General features: G+C 39.1%; 1 protein-coding gene across 4 annotated transcripts; it reads right to left on the bottom strand.

Annotated features, from left to right (window-relative positions):
• Positions 1 to 459: 459 nt before the first annotated feature.
• LOC311080674 (plexin-B2-like) lies at positions 460 to 18,070 on the bottom strand. 4 transcript variants are annotated; one of them, XM_084110761.1, is made up of 7 exons: positions 12,479 to 12,889; positions 12,194 to 12,315; positions 8,355 to 9,481; positions 8,078 to 8,266; positions 6,795 to 6,923; positions 6,017 to 6,117; positions 460 to 2,934 (listed from the first exon to the last, which is right to left on the bottom strand). In XM_084110761.1, exons 3-7 carry the CDS (start codon positions 9,477 to 9,479, stop codon positions 2,808 to 2,810), a joined length of 1,671 nt encoding a protein of 556 aa, XP_083966887.1. In that variant the 5' UTR covers positions 9,480 to 9,481; positions 12,194 to 12,315; positions 12,479 to 12,889; the 3' UTR covers positions 460 to 2,807. The 4 variants fall into 4 exon arrangements, with proteins under 4 accessions (XP_083966887.1, XP_083966885.1, XP_083966886.1 ...); XM_084110759.1 differs by lacking the exons at positions 12,194 to 12,315; positions 12,479 to 12,889 and adding an exon at positions 17,853 to 18,070; XM_084110760.1 differs by having other exon boundaries at positions 12,194 to 12,889.
• Between the last annotated feature and the right edge of the window lie 801 nt (positions 18,071 to 18,871).

The raw sequence follows: 18,871 nt of genomic DNA, 5'->3' as shown, positions 1-18,871 counted from the left end.
GGTTCTATAATAAAATACATAGAATCAAAGAGATAATAGTATCAAAAGATAATAGTATTAAAAGACACAACATAAGACAGTAAATCATTCACAAAATGTTCTGGGATGCATGTTAATTTCATGTTAATCAGTTCATCGATAAATTAATGCAGGAGAGTCTGTTCTAATATCTGTAGGTCTTGTGGCAGAGGCCCTGTTCACATTGCTAAGAGTCATAAAACCAACTTATCTGATCGTGGTCATGGTAACTAAGACCTTCTTGCCCTGTTTGGGGGATGGGGCCACAGATCCCAGAGTGAGTTTTAAATATCATTTGTTAAACATTTGTTAAAAAAAATGATGGTAACAATATTACACATAATATTTTTGAGCAGTTAAAGCTTGATTTCATTCATGGAATACCTGAATAAATCATGTAAAATGCCCTAATTTATTTAGTCTATGACATAATGAATTACAATTTTTTAGTGAAATGTGCTTTTTTATTTGAAGTATTTTTTATTCTCAAAATTGTGTGAAGTCAAGTGAATGGATATGATCAATCTTCGTGTCTCGGAGCATTCATAACATTACTGCACTATCATTAGCAGAGTTATTGCTACATGTATAAAACAATATGCTTCAGAATATTCAATAAATGCAGTTATTCACAACCTAACCAAGCCCTACTCTTCTGCACAATGGTAATGATCAAAACTTTAACATAATAAAAACTCTTTCAAATTAACAGATGTTTCCCTTTACTCAAAAACACATGAAATAACATTTAATTTCAAGATTTACTCTCCATTTCCAGACATGTGCAAAGCATCCTGGGAACAAACAATGGTGTCTCTAAATAAAACCGCATAAATGAGCTAATTCTCTTAAAATAAATAGGTAGCCCCTTTTCCTTAATTTTATGAGGTTTATCAGTTCTTCAATTCAAGCCTTAAAATTGTGTATGTTTCCTTAAAAAAAAAAAATAGGAAAATGCATCTCTTGGTGTTATTAGTGAAATGTTCTCAATATTTTCAATAAAACACTGAACCACAATTTTCTTAATAAAATATACATAATATTTTTAATGATCACCTCAATTTTTTTGATGAAAATTACAAGACTCATGATTCATTTTTTACAGTGTTGTGTCTGACTTGTCTCAGTCGTTACATACTGATATTTAAATTAAGAAATGTATAAAAATTAAGTAAGGTGGTAAATATGGCTCCTACACCCTATCTCATTATGAGAAAATGTTTTCCATAGAATAATTATTACACTATTAGCCAAAGAAAGGAAACCGACGTATGAACGAGACAGGCGGAGATAGATACAAAGTGCTGATTAACAAATGTCTAGGAAAAAGTCATTGTTAACTGTATGTTATATTAGATACAGAGGGGAATCAGATAATACATTTGAAAATAAAGATATGTTGCACTTCCCAGGCCACAACCTGCACTGGATCCTCACCTTCACACTGCTGTTTGTGCATGTGTGCGAGATCGCAGAGGGAATCGTCTCCAATGGGTTTCAGTTTATGAAAGTTTTACGACCGACCGCTATGCATTTATGTTTATGTCTTTGTGTATAAATGGATTATTTCAGGCAGACGGAGTCCAATCACTTGCACCTCTTCATGCCAGCGCTGATGGGCTTCATAGCGGCCACGACATCAGTCGTATATTATCACAATATAGAAACAGCCAATTTCCCCAAACTGCTGCTAAATGGAAGTTCACTACTTTCAGATCAAGTACACTTGAATTGATGCCAAATATTAGTTGTCACTAATCTGACGCAAAACTTGTGCCCATTTTCTTATAAACTCAGATAATTCAGTATGCTTACCAAATGGTGGTGTCTGTCATTATAATTAGATTTTGGTCCCCTATTGAGGGGTTCACAACTGTGAGATCAGAATTTATAATTGAATGGGTTCTTGATTTACATACAGGAGGTAGTTTGAATGGAGGATCTGGGGGAGGGCACACCTTTAAGGGGCACATCACATTTCTCATATTTTATAACTTCTTTTTAGCTTTTCATTATGGCTGGGAGAATGAGACCATTTTACCAGGCGCACTGAGACACTTTAAATGATACCAAACATGTTTAGTTACTTTTTGTACACATTTAAAGGAACACGCCGACTTTTTGGGACTTTAGCTTATTCAAGGTATCCCCCAGAGTCCATACATACCATTTTCATCTACGTGCGTGCCATAACTCTGTCTTGACGCACCCACCGCTAGCCTAGCTTAGCACAAAGACTGGAGGTAAACGGCTCCAGCTAGCATGCTGCTCCCAATAAGTGACAAAATAACGCCAACATTTTCCTATTTACATGTTGTGATGTGTATAGTCACAGCATGTACAAATAACAAGGTCATATGAGACACAGCCATCTTCTAACCATATACATACTGGGAATTATATTCTCAGAAGGCGAAGCATTGCTACTTGGGCAGAGTGATTTGCACACAGCACCTGAGAAGCCCCGTGGTGAGGAGCAGAGAGTTCGCTCCGATTTGGAGTAAATCACTCCGCAGAAGTAGCAGTGCTTCGTAACTCTGGGGGATACTGTCAATAAGCTAAAGTCCCAAAAAGTCGGCGTGTTCCTTTAACATTGCATAGGTTTTCAGTAAGTTTTAGGTGAGGAGGAGAAGGGGGGGGCAGGGGGAGATTGTAGAAGTGAGGTGTGACTGCACTCTGTGGTGCATCTCGGATGTTGCTGTTACATATGCAAGAGAGAGTTCAAATGTTAATTCTCATGAGAGCCTTTAGTTTTCTCGAGGGGTAGCCCAGACTTGCTGACACCCGCCTTACGTTCTGATACAGAATGCCTCCTGAATTCTGACTGAGGACTGAATGGTTACACATGTTTGTTGTGAACTCCACAACCAGGCATTCTCTCCATCTCCGTTGCGACAATCCTTCTTCCTTGTACAACTGCAGGAGGAAAAGCAGACAAACATGGGTAATGAGCCACACTGCATTTCCTTTAACTGGGCTGAACACAAGTATGTAATACTGTAGCACTTGCTAAAATTTAACAACTGAACTAAAGAGGTTATTTTTTTAACCTTTAGGGGTCCAACATGGTTTTGGGGCCCTTGAGATTTTTTTACATGCCCTGACATTTGTGTTTTTTTAGTTGCTTAAACATATTAAATGGCAAAATTGTCATTATTCTCCATTCAGCACAAACAGGGCTACAATAATATGTGAGCAACATACACTCACCTAAAGGATTATTAGGAACACCATACTAATACTGTGTTTGACCCCCTTTCGCCTTCAGAACTGCCTTAATTCTACGTGGCATTGATTCAACAAGGTGCTGAAAGCATTCTTTAGAAATGTTGGCCCATATTGATAGGATAGCATCTTGCAGTTGATGGAGATTTGTGGGATGCACATCCAGGACACGAAGCTCCCGTTCCACCACATCCTAAAGATGCTCTATTGGGTTGAGATCTGGTGACTGTGGGGGGATGGATCAGAGGATGGGTACATGGTGGTCATAAAGGGATGGACATGGTCAGAAACAATGCTCAGGTAGGCCGTGGCATTTAAACAATGCCCAATTGGCACTAAGGGGCCTAAAGTGTGCCAAGAAAACATCCCCCACACCATTACACCACCACCACCAGCCTGCACAGTGGTAACAAGGCATGATGGATCCATGTTCTCATTCTGTTTACGCCAAATTCTGACTCTACCATCTGAATGTCTCAACAGAAATCAAGACTCATCAGACCAGGCAACATTTTTCCAGTCTTCAACTGTCTAATTTTGGTGAGCTCGTGCAAATTGTAGCCTCTTTTTCCTATTTGTAGTGGAGATGAGTGGTACCCGGTGGGGTCTTCTGCTGTTGTAGCCCATCCGCCTCAAGGTTGTGCGTGTTGTGGCTTCACAAATGCTTTGCTGCATACCTCGGTTGTAACGAGTGGTCATTTCAGTCAAAGTTGCTCTTCTATCAGCTTGAATCAGTCGGCCCATTCTCCTCTGACCTCTAGCATCAACAAGGCATTTTCGCCCACAGGACTGCCACATACGGGATGTTTTTCCCTTTTCACACCATTCTTTGTAAACCCTAGAAATGGTTGTGCGTGAAAATCCCAGTAACTGAGCAGATTGTGAAAGACTCAGACTGGCCTGTCTGGCACCAACAACCATGCCACGCTCAAAATTGCTTAAATCACCTTTCTTTCCCATTCTGACATTCAGTTTGGAGTTCAGGAGATTGTCTTGACCAGGACCACACCCCTAAATGCATTGAAGCAACTGCCATGTGATTGGTAGATTAGATAATTGCATTAATGAGAAATTGAACAGGTGTTCCTAATAATCCTTTAGGTGAGTGTATATGTACATGTTTGTATTTTTGAGAGAATAACATTTATGCATGGTTATTGAAAAAACAGAAAAGCCACAAAACACACACTAAATATGTGTCCACAAGACTTTTGACTAATTTTGACACTTTTTGTTTAGAAAGGCAATATGCGTAGGGGCGTAGTTTATTTAAAATATAGTAAACAATATAATCCAAATGTGAATGAAAGTCAAAAGGCACATTTTGAGTACACAGTCAAACCTGGAAACAAATCCTGTTCAAATAGGCTATATGGGCCATTCTATAGAACTGGTTCAAAGTTAGAGTTGGAAACATCTTGAATTAGATGTTGTATGCATGCAAATTGTATAATATCCAAGGTAGTAATTTCTAGTAATTGTGCAGTTAATTCTCATACTGTATTTTCAGAAAGTTTTTTTCCTCTCCCCAAATTTGTCACTAACTAAACACAATAATAAATAATTTAATGAGAAGTCTTTTATTAACCTATTAAGATTTTGTTTACATCAACCTTGCAAATATATATTTTTTGCTATTTTATTAAAAAGTTTTTACAGGTAAATCAACAACAATTACAATTTTAACATTATTTCAACTGTAATCTTTCTTTGAAATCAGCATGATAATCTTTATCTTTTTATGATATATTAATATAGGGAATATAAATGTTAATTTGCAGTTTAGTACGTTGCCTATACAAAGACATTTTATTTCAACATATTTCAGTCGATTTCACTCATCTCCATATAGCAATATAGTTTGGGAAAAGCCAAACTAGTCGATGTGTTCATGTTCATGTAAAAATAGCATGTCTACTAATGTAAGTGCGTGTAGTAAACAAAAGAGTGCATCTGTGCTATTCATTCACACAGAGACATGCATAACACGCAGGATTCATATTTAAACAGTCTTTTTGTCGTTTAAAGACACTACTGTCGTTTAATAGAACTTGCTATTCACAATCCTCAGTTGGATCCATTGCTCCATGAAATAAAACTGAAACCAGCCCTTCTAAGGTAAATTTTCCCAGGATTGTAATTATTATTATTATGCTATTATTATTCCTCACAGCGTCCCAAGACGACGTAAAGTACATGAATCTGATTAAACTTGATGCGTTTTATCAAATTGATGTGGGAGTTGACAGGTTTGCATGGGTCGCCTCAGATGATCATTTGCATTTCAATAACGTGCACTCTCCGTAAGCGTTCACATTAGCAGATAATGAGCTTCCGACTGACATCTCTCTCTTTTCATACAGATTACATAAACAGAGAATATTTGTTTTCATTTTGAATTAAATAATTTAAAAGTAGACACGTAAATGTTTATAAAGATACATTGCTCATGTCTGTGTGACAAGTATTTGCTGAGTTTTAAGTTTAAAGACGTGCTCTAAGAAAAAGTTCACGGAGAGGCAGAAAGCACAACCTGTTTATTTTCAACCCCAGAGGGTTAAAACGAGATTTCTAAACAGTTTCCTGCTCTAAACATACTTTAATAGAGATGGAAGTCACATGACCCAAAGGAACAATGAGTCTTTTATTTGGCAGTAGAAATATCAAACTCTGTTGTAGTTTGGCAGTGTTATTACTTGTCCTGTCATTTACTGGACAAGAATGCCCAAATGATGTTGTGCGTTTGGTAATAAAATGAATCTAACAGACTTACCGGCCCTCCAACACACACCAGCCACAATATGGGTCCAGTTGGGACACACATGAGTGACAGTCATTATTCTGGTCACAGGTCTGCACTGGCACTTTGGTGATCTACACAAAAGAGGAAGCAAGAAATTTTGTTTATTTATTTAGTTTAAGATGCCTAATAGCTGATGCATCTGTAACTGAAGGTTATGCTTCTCCATTAAGAATGTTAAGCTGTGGTCACAATGGATAAAAAAAGTCAATTGTCACTTTCAAACCAAGCAGTTTTCTGTTGGTCAATGGGGCAAATTTTCTCCTCAAGAGAAACTCCCAATAGGGCAGATTCCAACTGAAATTATTGGTGTTTGATATTTCTCAAAGTTTTTGAGGAGTTTCTCAAAAAATTTGCAAGAGCAATGGTTAATATGACTGCACCTTTAGGACCCAAAGGTTATAGTCAGGTCATTGGTAGCAAAACAGTGTACACAAAAATGCACAACAAACTGACAACTGCTTATGAAGCGAAATATGCCTGTTATCTTGAATGATACACCTCAGCTTCCTGCTTCTAATTCACTAAAATATGGGCTGTCTTGTTAATTTTTAAAATGATTGACGGGAAGAGAGCGCCTTGCAGTCTTCTGATTGGCTAAAAGAATATGAATACAGCCTGCTGTAACTTTTTTGTGGCAGTTAACATACTCTAGGGATGTTGCCAAGATGTGTGATATCATGTGACATTTGTATATATTTTTTCTGTTTTCTTAACGTTATAAGTGTTGTGAATGTGTACATGGACAAACCTTTCTGCCAGTGGTGATGTACAAGTGATCCAAAGTTGAATCAAAAAAGAGGTTTTTGTTCACCTCACCATATGCGCGTTCCCCTTGAATCCTGTGATAAAAGTCATTGTGGCTGGAGTCAAGATGCACCTGCAAGCAAAAAGTTAATGAACTCATTTATTAATTTTGAAAATGCTTTTATCCAAAGCGACTTACAAGTAAACACTATATTACGGGGTAGTACAGCTACAGCAAGTCCTGGGGTTAAGTGCATTGCTCTCAAGTGGTTGTAGCTCATAAATCATCCATCCTTGGGTTTGAACCAACAATTATTTTTTTTACCAGCCCATATTATTGCACAAAGCCAGACCACCACAGCAGTCAAACCTGAAATTTACCTGAATAAATTCTAGCCATTTCATTCTTAACCAACGTACAGTTGGAAACCGGGAAAAAAACTTGATCATCCGAAAACGCATCTCCAACCAGTGGCGTAATTTTGTTTTAAAAAGTGGGTGGGACAGGTGTGTGTGGGGGGGGGGGGGGGCTGCTATAAAATGCTAAGATATATGTACAATATATGTGTACAATAAACATTTAGGACATTTAGCCGAGAATTTTCGCGTGACCTTTCATGGTCTAGTGGTAGAACTTTTGCCCAGCGTGTCAGAGGTTCTGTGTTCTAATCCACACTCGTATAGTTTTTTTTCTTATCAAAACCGAGCCTGTGCGCGAGCCACAAGAGTGGCATGGATACAACACTGTATCCATGCCACTAATAGCAGCGGCAACGAGCACTCAGCAGCTTGATTTAAAAAACAACACATTTCAGCGCTAGAACACCTCTTATTTGACAAAGGAACTAAACTAATGCCCTGCTAGTTAGATGGAGATGTTGTATTTATTTGTATTAAGTACATCCATGCTGCGAGATGTTTCAAAAAGTGGTGGGGATAATATCGACCCTGGTAAAAACCCATATTGCTCCGTGGCATGTCAACGCAACGGTCGCTTTGGCCAGGTGGTATTTATAGCATAGGGGGCGGGATGGTTTACATTCTAGAGAGCATTTGATTGGACAGAAGATGTGATGAGAAGCTGAAGTCTGCGGTGATGACAAAAATCCATGATGCATTTTAATGGAAGTGAGGGACTGTAACTTTTGAATGCTTATATCTTCTAAATGCAAAGTTTTTCATTGGTTTGGAATACAACAGCTTATTCATGATAGCTAAAAAACTTACAATTTTGATTTCAGGGGGTCTTTAAAGAGAATAGAAACCAGACCCTGGAATGGGACTCACCTTTAAGACATCTGCTCCACCGGTTCCCAAGAATGCCACTGTGTGCTCATTCTCCACCGCTACAGCTACAGCTGTCAGCATGTCATTTCGGGTGTAGATGGGTTTGACAGACAGAGCATACTCAGGTTTACTGGCTAGTGGAGACGGCAGGAACTCTGCACCACATTTATATTCCTTCACCATATCCTTCTGTTGGGCGAAAATACACAGCACATTCAAAAAGGTTGTAAACGACCACACAACACGGAAGCAGAGTTGAAGAAACGCAACAACTCACATCTCTTTTGGTCCTGCAGATGGCCTCTGTCCTGGGTATGTAGGGTAAATAAACGGTCTTTGGTTTCTCGTCCTCCAGAACTTCTCCTATGTAGCAGGATTCAATCACCTCCTCAAGCCTAGAGTTAATGCTGTTGAGTGGGTACATGCACAAGGCTGATCGACCGCCATCCTCATCCGCACTGAACACCACAAATAGAACCTTATCGTTGAGATTCGAAGAGGTGATATTCCTAGCCAAAACTTCACCAGGTTTGGCCAGATATGCCGCTTGGACCTTGTTGTACGTGTTCTCCTGTTGTTCAACACTGACGGTGCAGTTGAGCTGAAGTTCAGTGTAAGAATAATAATGATGGTCATTTTCGCACAGGCGTGCTACAAACGTGATCTTCCTGCTGTCACTGGTGCCCGAAGTGCGTGAGAACAGGAAGTAGATGTAACCATTATCCTTGAATGCATGGCGAAAGTCGTGGAGGTAGCGCTGGACAAAAGGGCTAGCTTGCACAGTGGAAGCTTCAACCATGTTCTCGAAAACATCCATTTCCAAATGCTCCTGCAGCAACCGAGTGCTGATGAGTTTTGAGCTATCAGAGCCACCGTAGCCCTTCCCTACTAGAAATACGCTGAGGTTTTTATTAGAATTACCATCTATATAATAAGAAATGACCCCCACCACTGCAACAGACTCCTCGCTGCTGGCCACGTATGTCTTCTCACCTTTGGTGTCACTGTAGTACACCAGTTTGTCCACGCTGTGAAGGTTTACCAAAGAGCAGATGCCCCTGAAAAGGCTTCCGCAAACGACTAGGGTGCCATTGGCAGAGTTAACCAGCAGGAGTTTGTTGATGTTGTTTGTTTCCTTTGCGTCAGTGCACTGTGCAGTGATCGGTGGACGGCAATGTGGGTTGTCATTCTTAGGGCCAGTTACAGCACTGCTCTCCAGCTTTAGATTAGAGTTCAGCTGATAGATCCTATTTATGGCACCAAGGTAGATTCGTCCGGTTTGAGGGTCCTGAACGACATTGTTGATGACAGCTGCAGACAAGAACTGCTCTTGAGTATCATCACAGCAAGATGAGCCAAAACACAGTAGCAGGGACAGCACTGCCAGGGACCTCCACGCCATCTCTTGAAGAGAGAGAAAGAAAACAATATTTATGTCACATGAGAGGTCCACGACCAATTTTTTGGCCTGTGAAAAAGTCATCACCAAACCACTAGGGTGTCTGGATTTATTAATCTATTCAAACATACAAGCAATTCATACAATGACTTGAATACACCTCTCCTATGATGAGCATGTTTTTAATTTCTGAATGAAAATGTATTTTGATATATTTTGGGGGGCATAAAGTAAAAAATGTCAGGGTGATACAACTGTCCTATCATAAAGAGTTTGGCATAATCTTTTTTTATTAGAGGAAAAAGAAGAGCAGTTTTGTTAAAAATATTATTAATATATGAAAAACTTTTCTCCACCAAACGTCATGTGGTGCAAGCAACATGGAGACAAAAGAAACATAGAGACAAACATGAAAAAAAGTTAAAAAGTTCAACTTAAAAATAAAAATAATAATAATAATAATAAATAATAATAATATGATATATACAGTATATATATATATATATATATATATATATATATATACTGTATATATATACATATATATCATATTATTATTATTTATTTATTTATTTATTTTTAAGTATATATATATATATATATATATATATATATATATATATATATATATATATATATGAAGAGTTCAGATGCAAAAGCCTCTAAGTGCCATCTGAAATATTCTTCTAAAATGAGCATTTTTATCAAGCTTGTATGTTTATGTTCAGTTATTTCACTTTAATGACAATTAATAGGTAATTTTCATTGCCATTAAGTTGAAATTACTGATTTAGGTCCAGTCTCTATATTAATCTGAAATACTGCAATAATTGAAGAAATATTTTTAAAAATTAGAAAAAAAATATTTACCCAAAAGAGTGTCAACTCAGAAACCCTACTTTGTCACTCATTATAGCAAGGAGGCTGTCCAGATTAAATACATCATTAAGAAAAACTGGAACATTATTGAATGTGACCCGACTTTACGGGAAATATTCACAGAATCCCCTGGGATCAGCTTTAGGAGGGCCCCTACAATTAAAGACAAGTTAGTAAGAAGTTACCTCCCTGCTCCTAAACGTGAAACTTGGCTTCGTCAACCCAAGGGAAACTTTCCTTGTGTAAATTGTAATTATTGTGAGAATATGGCTAAAACTGCTACATTTATGGATGTTTTCAGTAATAAGACTTATACTATTAACAGTTTTATAAATTGCAATACTACCCATATTGTCTATCGATTAGAGTGTACTTGTGGCTGCTTTTACGTAGGCCTCACTAAAAGGAGACTAAGAGACAGGGTAGCTGAGCATAGGTATGCCACCCGGACTGGAAATATGAATTATCCAATGGCCAAACATTATATAGACGCAAAACATGGGAGGGATTCGACCTTACGAGTAGTGGGCATTGAGGCTATTCGCCTTGATGCCAGGGGTGGGGATATAATCAAACGCCTTAAACAGAGGGAAACATATTGGATCTATTCCTTGAGGGCCACTAGTTAGGTCTCAATGAAGATTTTGACCTTTCACCCTTTTTATAATTATTGTCTCTCTATAGGGACAGCATATTGCGGTTTGTAAATTATAATTTTTGAATGCAATAGACCCAACTGCCATTTTTGTATACTATTCATGTTGTTTTAGAACCATCTTGACTATGAATTAAGAATTATGATGTGTAACTGGTTTATTGACTTTTGGTGCATGTTGTGTGGGGAGTACATTGGATGTTTGCAGTGGTGTCACTCCTGTTTTTCCACTTGGAGATGTCTCATTAGGTCTTGTTTGGTTTAACCTCTGGTATTAGACATGACCTGAACTACTGCCTCTAGTGGCAAAGAAATTGTGTTGCAAGTGCCAGAGTGGCACACCTGAAATCAATGCAACTATAAGTATGGCTTGATTCTGTTTGTTTGTTACCAACACCCTGATGAAGGCCATTGGGGCGATACGCGTTGGTGTTTTAATGCTTTAGCCCTTTAAAATAATAAAGGCTTTTTAACTTTTGCATCCTACTGAGTGCCTGGACCTGGATTTTTTTCCAATTCTTTTTATATGATAATCTCCATTGACAGACAATGATTTATCAGTAATGTTTTACAGGGGCACAGCAGTATTTCACAAGGGCCATCGTACTTGGTGTGAACGTAAAACTTCTTGTGGTCTCTAGTTAAAAGTGTCTTTGATATTCTTTTCCCTGAATATGGCAAACATCCCACATTTTTTGAAGTATAACTTGTGTCTGTAGCACAAAAAGTCCAGGATAAATCCAGAAGTTTAATACTGAAGGTTTTGGGTGTGTTGAAGTCCATAACCCTAAGTTGGAACAATAAAAATGGAGATGCTTGCTAAATACAAGCCTGTGTGTACTACTGATGGCAAGAGAAATATTGATTATAAATAAGCTTGTATTCATTAACACTGACTTACTAAATACTGATAAAAAATGTTACATAATAGAATAATTAAAAATGTAATATTGTATCTAATATTTGTGTGCACCATGCACTTTTATACTGTGGTGAGATCTGGTATTTATCTCATCTCCCTAGTATCGAAGTAGCTCTGTAGTCTTTTGCTGTCAGGTCAGAATAGGATTAAATCCTCACTAGCTTGTTTAGCCTATACCAGTAAATCTAGGTGTGTCCCTACACCTTCGTGAAACAATAACAGTCATTGACAACTAGGCCTATTGATCAAATTCATGCTTACCCTCCAGCAGAATCTTTCCTGGATCCTTCGTTGTCCTTGGTCTTGCAAGATATACTATAATGCTCTTTCTATTACTTATAGAACTGTCTTTGTAAGCTGAAGTAAAACTGAACAGTGTTTGTCTTTATAAAATAAAAAATTATTTGAACAAAAAATAAAAATACTGGTTACACAATGATTAATATTTGTAGCAAATCATCAAAAGGTTACAGGTTATAATACTTCAGCATATCCAATATCAACAGGGCAGTCCTGTATGAGTGGAAAATGACATAGGCTATTTACCTTGTAAGCAGTTCAAGCAATAGATGTAAAAAAAATAACTTGTCATCATCCGAGCTATTCAAGTTAAGATAATACAGCAGAGCAATTTAAGCAAAAAGAATTTCAGTTAATAAACTGAACTTGAAGAGAACTAATTTCTCCCCAGGTATGCACACGACATCAAAATCAACTAACATTCAAAAAGCAGTCATATTTACGAAAATGGGTTACATTGTTCCTATGCAATTTCTTGGGTTTTTTCAAGAGGAACTAAATCATGTTACATCAACCTTCTATTCCCTCAGTCAAGGAGGCTTCTGGTGTCGACATTGTTCCCCATATATGGGCATTCTTCCGTCCTTTCCGTCTTCTGTGCTTCGGGCCTCTGTGTAAGTGTGTGCGTGTATGTATCTGGAAGTGTATTTGTAGGTTCATAATATCTTTCAAAATTCAAATAATTCCCAACAATACTTCAAATATCATGTTGATAGCTTAGTGTTAAGAGATAATGTTTGCATCTCATATCACTCATTTCTTTTTTAAACTGTTTAGTCACAGAAGCCCTTAAGGCACGTATTAGTTATTTCCTATAAGAAGCCACCATAATTATTTCCTTACCATATAAGGAGTCGTTTATCTACTACACTCTTCCTGTTAAGGTTTTTGGTTAGTACTAGACTTGCTATATATACCCTAGTATGAGCTTAAAGGTGCTCTAAGTGATGTTGGGTGACGTCACTTCTTGTTGACGTTTAGTATTCGCTCCGTGCACAGTATGGCGACCACGACCTTGAGTGTGTGTATATATCTATGGAGTGTGTGGGCCAGTACTTCCGGTGAAAACTTCTGGTGGTCTGACAGCGAGAGTGAGAGACAACAGCGACCGAGTTCCACTGCCAGAGAGATAATTGTTCACAATGAGTGTTAGGATTCAAGAGAGGCGACTTGACTTAAAGAGGGTTACAGCCTCAGCACTTCATTGTTGTGTGCCGTTTCAAACAAAACGGAGGCTAGCTAGACCCTCCCTCCTCCTCATCTGCGCACTAACCCCCCAAACCCCACCCCAAATCCTTCTTGTCCGTTGTTGGCTGGAACAGTTTATTATGTTTCGTGGTGCGGGTTAGCCCAATTTGTTTTTCTTTCTGTTTGTGGAGCCTGTGGTGTCTGCAGAGACCGCGTTTTTTTACAGTGTGTTCAGGGGACAGGCAGCTAGCGGATAGTGAGTAGATGTTTGCTGTATGTGACAAAAAATGTTTTGGCCTAAAAAACGCGTGACGCTTAGAGCACCTTTAAAGGGGTCATATAATGCCATTTTTGTACAAGCTAATATGATTCTTTAGGGTCTAAATTAAAAGTCTGTAATATACTTTAATTAGAAATTCTCATTAGTATTGTAAGAAAACACTAATTTTACCTGGTCAAAAACAGCTCTGTTTTCAGCACGCCGTTTAAGTGCATGTGTCTTTAAATGATAATGTTCTGTTCTGTGCGTACATAGTGCGTTCTGCACTTTGTAATAACACAATAACCATAACGCATTGTTCATTATAAACGTGGGATTATGAATGTCGTACATAGAAAACATGCCGTAATGTACCCTGAGTGTAAACCTTAGCCGCATTCATCGTGAAGCGTGCAGCAAGCGATTTGCAAAGATTAATATAAATATTAATATAAAGGTTAATAAAACGTACACTCACTTCTTCTTCTGGAGGTGCAGCAGGAACACGAATAGTTGGTACCGATCCTTTTTTCAGGAGCAGCTTCTTAGCAAAACCAGCTTTATACTGACCTCGTTTGTAAAGCAGTCTGGTGTGTGAAATGATTCGCGCAAACATGAAAGCATTGACGTTGATCGAGGGGAATATTCCCTTCAAAAACAAACTCAGCCACTGCGTCTTCAGCGGTTCGGATTTAGGAACATCAATATGACTGCTGTGTTCCTTATTACACCCAAGCGGCAACCTCCCCGTCTCTCTCTTGAAACCAACACGGAAGTGAGTTAAACTGCAATTCGTTGACTGGCCGCTTGAGGCTGTTGTCAGAAGTGAGTCAAATCTGTATCTCCCCCATGTTAAAATGCCAAATTTTACAGCAGAAAAAAACGTGTTTAAAGCCTGGTGTCTGTATGTGGATTTGGTCTATACAGCTAATTTTGCCCTTCATAACAACTGTGAGGGGGGTGAATTATTTTATAACTCGTCCGTTTAGTTGATTAATATTTAAATTTAAGGGTGTGGCCAAGCCACTTGAGTGACAGATGGATTGCCGCTGTCAGTGCTAGCCGTTTGTCTGCTGTTACTAGCCGTCACTTCACCTCAGCAATGTTAGCTGCTGAACTTGCCATCTCTGCAGTGTTTGTGCTTTTTTTCGGGATTATTATTTCATACAATTTAATACTTGGGTAACGTTACAAAGCCCACGTCTTTGGATTCCGTCGTTATCGTTCGAGAGAACAACCAGCGCTGTATTTCAGTTGTTTTCCTCTGTGAACATGCACTAATGGATGTCTGACAATTTCGTTGCTTTTTGGGGTTTTCAAATTTAAAACGTCAATAAATGCTCGTTCGTTCTGCTCCCATGGAACAGATGGATTATAATATGCTTATGTAAGTTACCGTCAGATGAAATCATGCAGGCGTCGGCGCTTTCTCCGTCCGTGCAATAAATACACATGAATGAGCGCGGATTTTCTAGCGCATTTATTTGCACTTCAAAGGCAATATATCTATGGTTTAACGGTTAAACCATAACCCATTTGAGAGACGGCCAACATCAGAATTTAAAATGGACTGAATAAGCTCTCTACGAACTTGAGCGATGCCGCGCTGACGGACCACGAAAGAGTGATGGACATGTATGCACATAAATCACTGTCATACACAAACACTCTCGAAGTAATACACAGTCTCACTTGTAGCCATGTCTTTTAACTATTATAATATTTCGAAGGGCAAAAATAGGAACGTTTAATTGGCTTTACATCATCAGCTGATCACGTCGAGCTAGGTGATTTCAGATAGCCAGGCTCCTCAGCTCCACTCACGCCCCGCCTGTTTGTCTATTTTCTGTTATCCGGGAGTGACGCAAGGCCAAGATGGCGACGGCCGGCTCCGCCCACTTTAGGCTTCAAAAATGCTCTTCAGAAACCTACGGGTGACGTCACGGACACTACGTCCATATTTTTTTACAGTCTATGATTACACCCAAGAACAGAACACCACAATCACTTAGACGCAGAGCCGGACAGTAACGGAGTACATTTACTTGAGTACAGTACTTAAGTACAATTTTGAGGGATCTGTACTTTACTCGAGTATCATTTTTGGGGAGTACTCATGACTTTACTCAAGTACATTTGAGAGGCAAATATTGTACTCTTTACTCCACTACATTTCTATCCATAACTGTGAGTACCCATTACTTCTTCTTCTAAAAAAAAAAAACATCTCGGAAACCCTCAATTTGTTGTTTCCCTCTCAAATGTGATTGGATTGTGCAGGCGCCACTGATTGGGACAGCCTATCAGCAAGCAATCACCTTCAGCTTTCCGCCAAAGTCAACTCCATGGTCAGATTTAGATAAGAGACGAAACCATGGACGAAACAATGGATGAAGACGCAGCAGGTCCATCCCGGGAGTATTTTTTTCCCCAGGATGGTAGGGGAAGACTCATGAATATTCATTAGGGAAGTCATCACTGATTGGTCTTAACCCCAGTGACGGGTAGGTTTAGGGGCGGGGTTAGGGGTAGGTCATCAGACCAATCAGGGATGACTTCCCTAATGAATATTCATGAGTCTTCCCCTAGGAAATATTCATGAGTCTTCCCCTAGGAAAAAAAATATCGCTCCCGTGGCCCCACCTCGCCAGATTATTTCAATTTTCTGAACAAGTTAATGATAGTTTTCGCTTCAAGTGTTTGCTGTGTTTACCAATGTAAGCACTGTGGCAGTAGTAATGCAATATTAAGAAAATGTACTCTTGTACTCTTGATACTCAAGTACTTTTAAAAACAAGTACTTTAGTACTTTTACTTAAGTAGACATCTGACTGTAGTACTTTTACTTGTACTTGAGTAAAATTTAGCAAGGGGTATCTGTACTTTTACTCAAGTAATGAAGCTGTGTACTCTGTCCGCCTCTGCTTAGACGCCATTCTGCTCATAGACAGTGCTCCAGCGTATCAACAATGACCGCGCCGGTCCGCGCGGACTATGATTGACAGCTCCCTCACGAGCGAGGGCGGGTCTGTGTTGAAACACTGCTGTCAATCAACAATTGTGGGAGGGGCGTCGATTTTGTGACGTCACAAAATCGAACGGCTTGATTTGAGATGGGGGAAAACATAAGGAGATTTAAAAAAAAACACTGGATGGATTTTTATCATTTTATGATGTTTGTGTACAGGCACTGCCAACACACATTTCAGTACAATCAACTTGTAAAAGTGCATGTACCATTATATGACCCCTTTAATAAACCTGACTTTGAGTGAACTAGCCTACACTTCTGTGTCTGTCTCACATCACTTACAACTCATGAAACATGAACTGTGTTTCACAGCCTCCTGCATTATATCCAGATTTAAATGACCCTCAGATATGTGCACCTAGCATTTCAAATGTGCAGAATGCAATGATGTGGGTTCAGCCTAGCCTAACGGTATCCAAAATGGTTTGAAACCTACAAAACTGTCAGACATTGAAACAATATGTAAGAGTTTACAGAGATTTTATCACAACAGCTTGTATAATATGAGAGCTTGGTGTAATTGGTGTAATTGGGAGAATAAGCAAGTCAAGAGAAAATGAAATGAAGGTAAGTGAAACTCTTCAGATGATGACGACAGGAACAGAGATAGCTGTGCTTTCTTCGGGCTGTGACAAATGGTTCACAGCCAATCAAACACAACATGTAGAACTAAATATCCCATCATTAAACCTTGTTTAACATTACTAAAGAGCATCTTAGGTGGGAATGGGCCAGATTAAGAAAACATATGTCAAGCATCAGCACAGTGTTACAGGAACAAACATCCGGCTACAAAAAGCCAACATGAGTAAAGGAGAGCAGTTTTTTTTTTTTTTTTTTTTTTCACCAACCCCAGCGCGTGCTTTATCGCTAAATAATGTCAATAATGAGACTTGATGTTTGGGTTGTAAGTGTTATAAAGTTTCAAAATCGGTAACTGTGAATCCACTTAAATCACATACATCTTCTGATTTAGCCAAATTAACAAAATTTTCCCAAACGTAATAACAGTTAAAGTCATAAGTAACGCGCGAGACTCAGGGAAATAAAGCGAACAGACGTTGTTTTTAAAGTTTACAAACACGCGCGACTGAAAAATGTAAACCTAACCAGTTGAAACAAACAGAAAGTTCAACACTCACCTTTCTGGAGAAACAACTCGCGAAGGCAGATCAAGATTTCTGTTCGTAAACTGCCAGAGACCGATCGCGAGGGAAGATTTAAATTATTCGTCTCCAAAATAGATCACTGAAGCTAATAGAAAAAAACAGTATTACAAAAAGTGGACCAAAAAATCGGTAGAGCAAAAGTCCCCACAGCTGATGGATGAGGACGCACAGGACTCATCTGAACCTGTCCGACTGGCTAGAGGGAACACTCGCGCGCTCTCTCACCCACCCGCACACGCACACGCGCGCGCTCACACACCCGCACCCACAAGCGTTCTTTTCTCTCTCTCTCTATATAGGTATCTATCTACCTCATTAGGGACCGTTCGGTAGGCTATTTATGGAATGGACCACCGGAGGAAAATAGTGGAGGGTCATGTATTTTTATTCTTTGTTGAGGGGAGGGTCATCCAACTTTGTTTAGTCTAGGGCGAGGGTCACCCAACTTTTGTATTCATGAAAAAAGCAAAATTTCAAAGTGGCTTGTTTTGTGCATATTATTCCATCGCTAGTAGATGGGTCTGACCCAACACAAATCCAGTTTGGCGCTGTTTCACAGTGTGTGCGCGCTTCGTGGTGTACACGCTCAGAAAAAAATGCATCATGTCAGAACAGAACGCCAATGAAATGTTTACCCGGCAAAGCTTTAAAGCACAAGCAAATAATGAACTTTTGTTATTGTGAATAAGTGCAGTGTCCTGTGAGTGTAACTCTACCGCTGCATTAACATGTGATGTGAATGTACGTCGAGTTTTACAGTAGCCTATTGTATTGGGACTGAGGCGCCAGAACTGCAGCTGATAGAATGTGCGCTACCACCATTATAGTTTCCATGCTTATTATGTTTCCACAACAATGTTAGTGAGTAAATCTGCTGAAATGGCCACCATAACAGTGGAGTGTGATGTGTAAGATGAGTAAAAGGTTAACGCCTGTTTCACACATAGCCTACTCCGCGTGGAGTGCGTATGTGCAGCAGGAGCAGCACTGAG

The sequence above is a fragment of the Abramis brama genome (genome assembly GCF_963993115.1).
Source record: "Abramis brama genome assembly, chromosome: 4".
Taxonomy (NCBI): Eukaryota; Metazoa; Chordata; class Actinopteri; order Cypriniformes; family Leuciscidae; genus Abramis; species Abramis brama.
Note: the sequence above shows the minus strand (reverse complement) of the source record. Positions and strands in the feature narration are given on the sequence as shown.

Excerpts from the sequence above, each read along its gene's own strand:
- LOC311080674 (XM_084110758.1), bottom strand. The coding sequence starts at position 9,560 with ATGACTTTTTCACAGGCCAAAAAATTGGTCGTGGACCTCTCATGTGAC. Across the intron at positions 6,924-8,077 it reads GTGGAGCAGATGTCTTAAAG|GTGCATCTTGACTCCAGCCA; the intron begins GTGAGTCCCATT and ends TTTTGCTTGCAG. Across the intron at positions 2,935-6,016 it reads TGGTGTGTGTTGGAGGGCCG|TTGTACAAGGAAGAAGGATT; the intron begins GTAAGTCTGTTA and ends TTCCTCCTGCAG.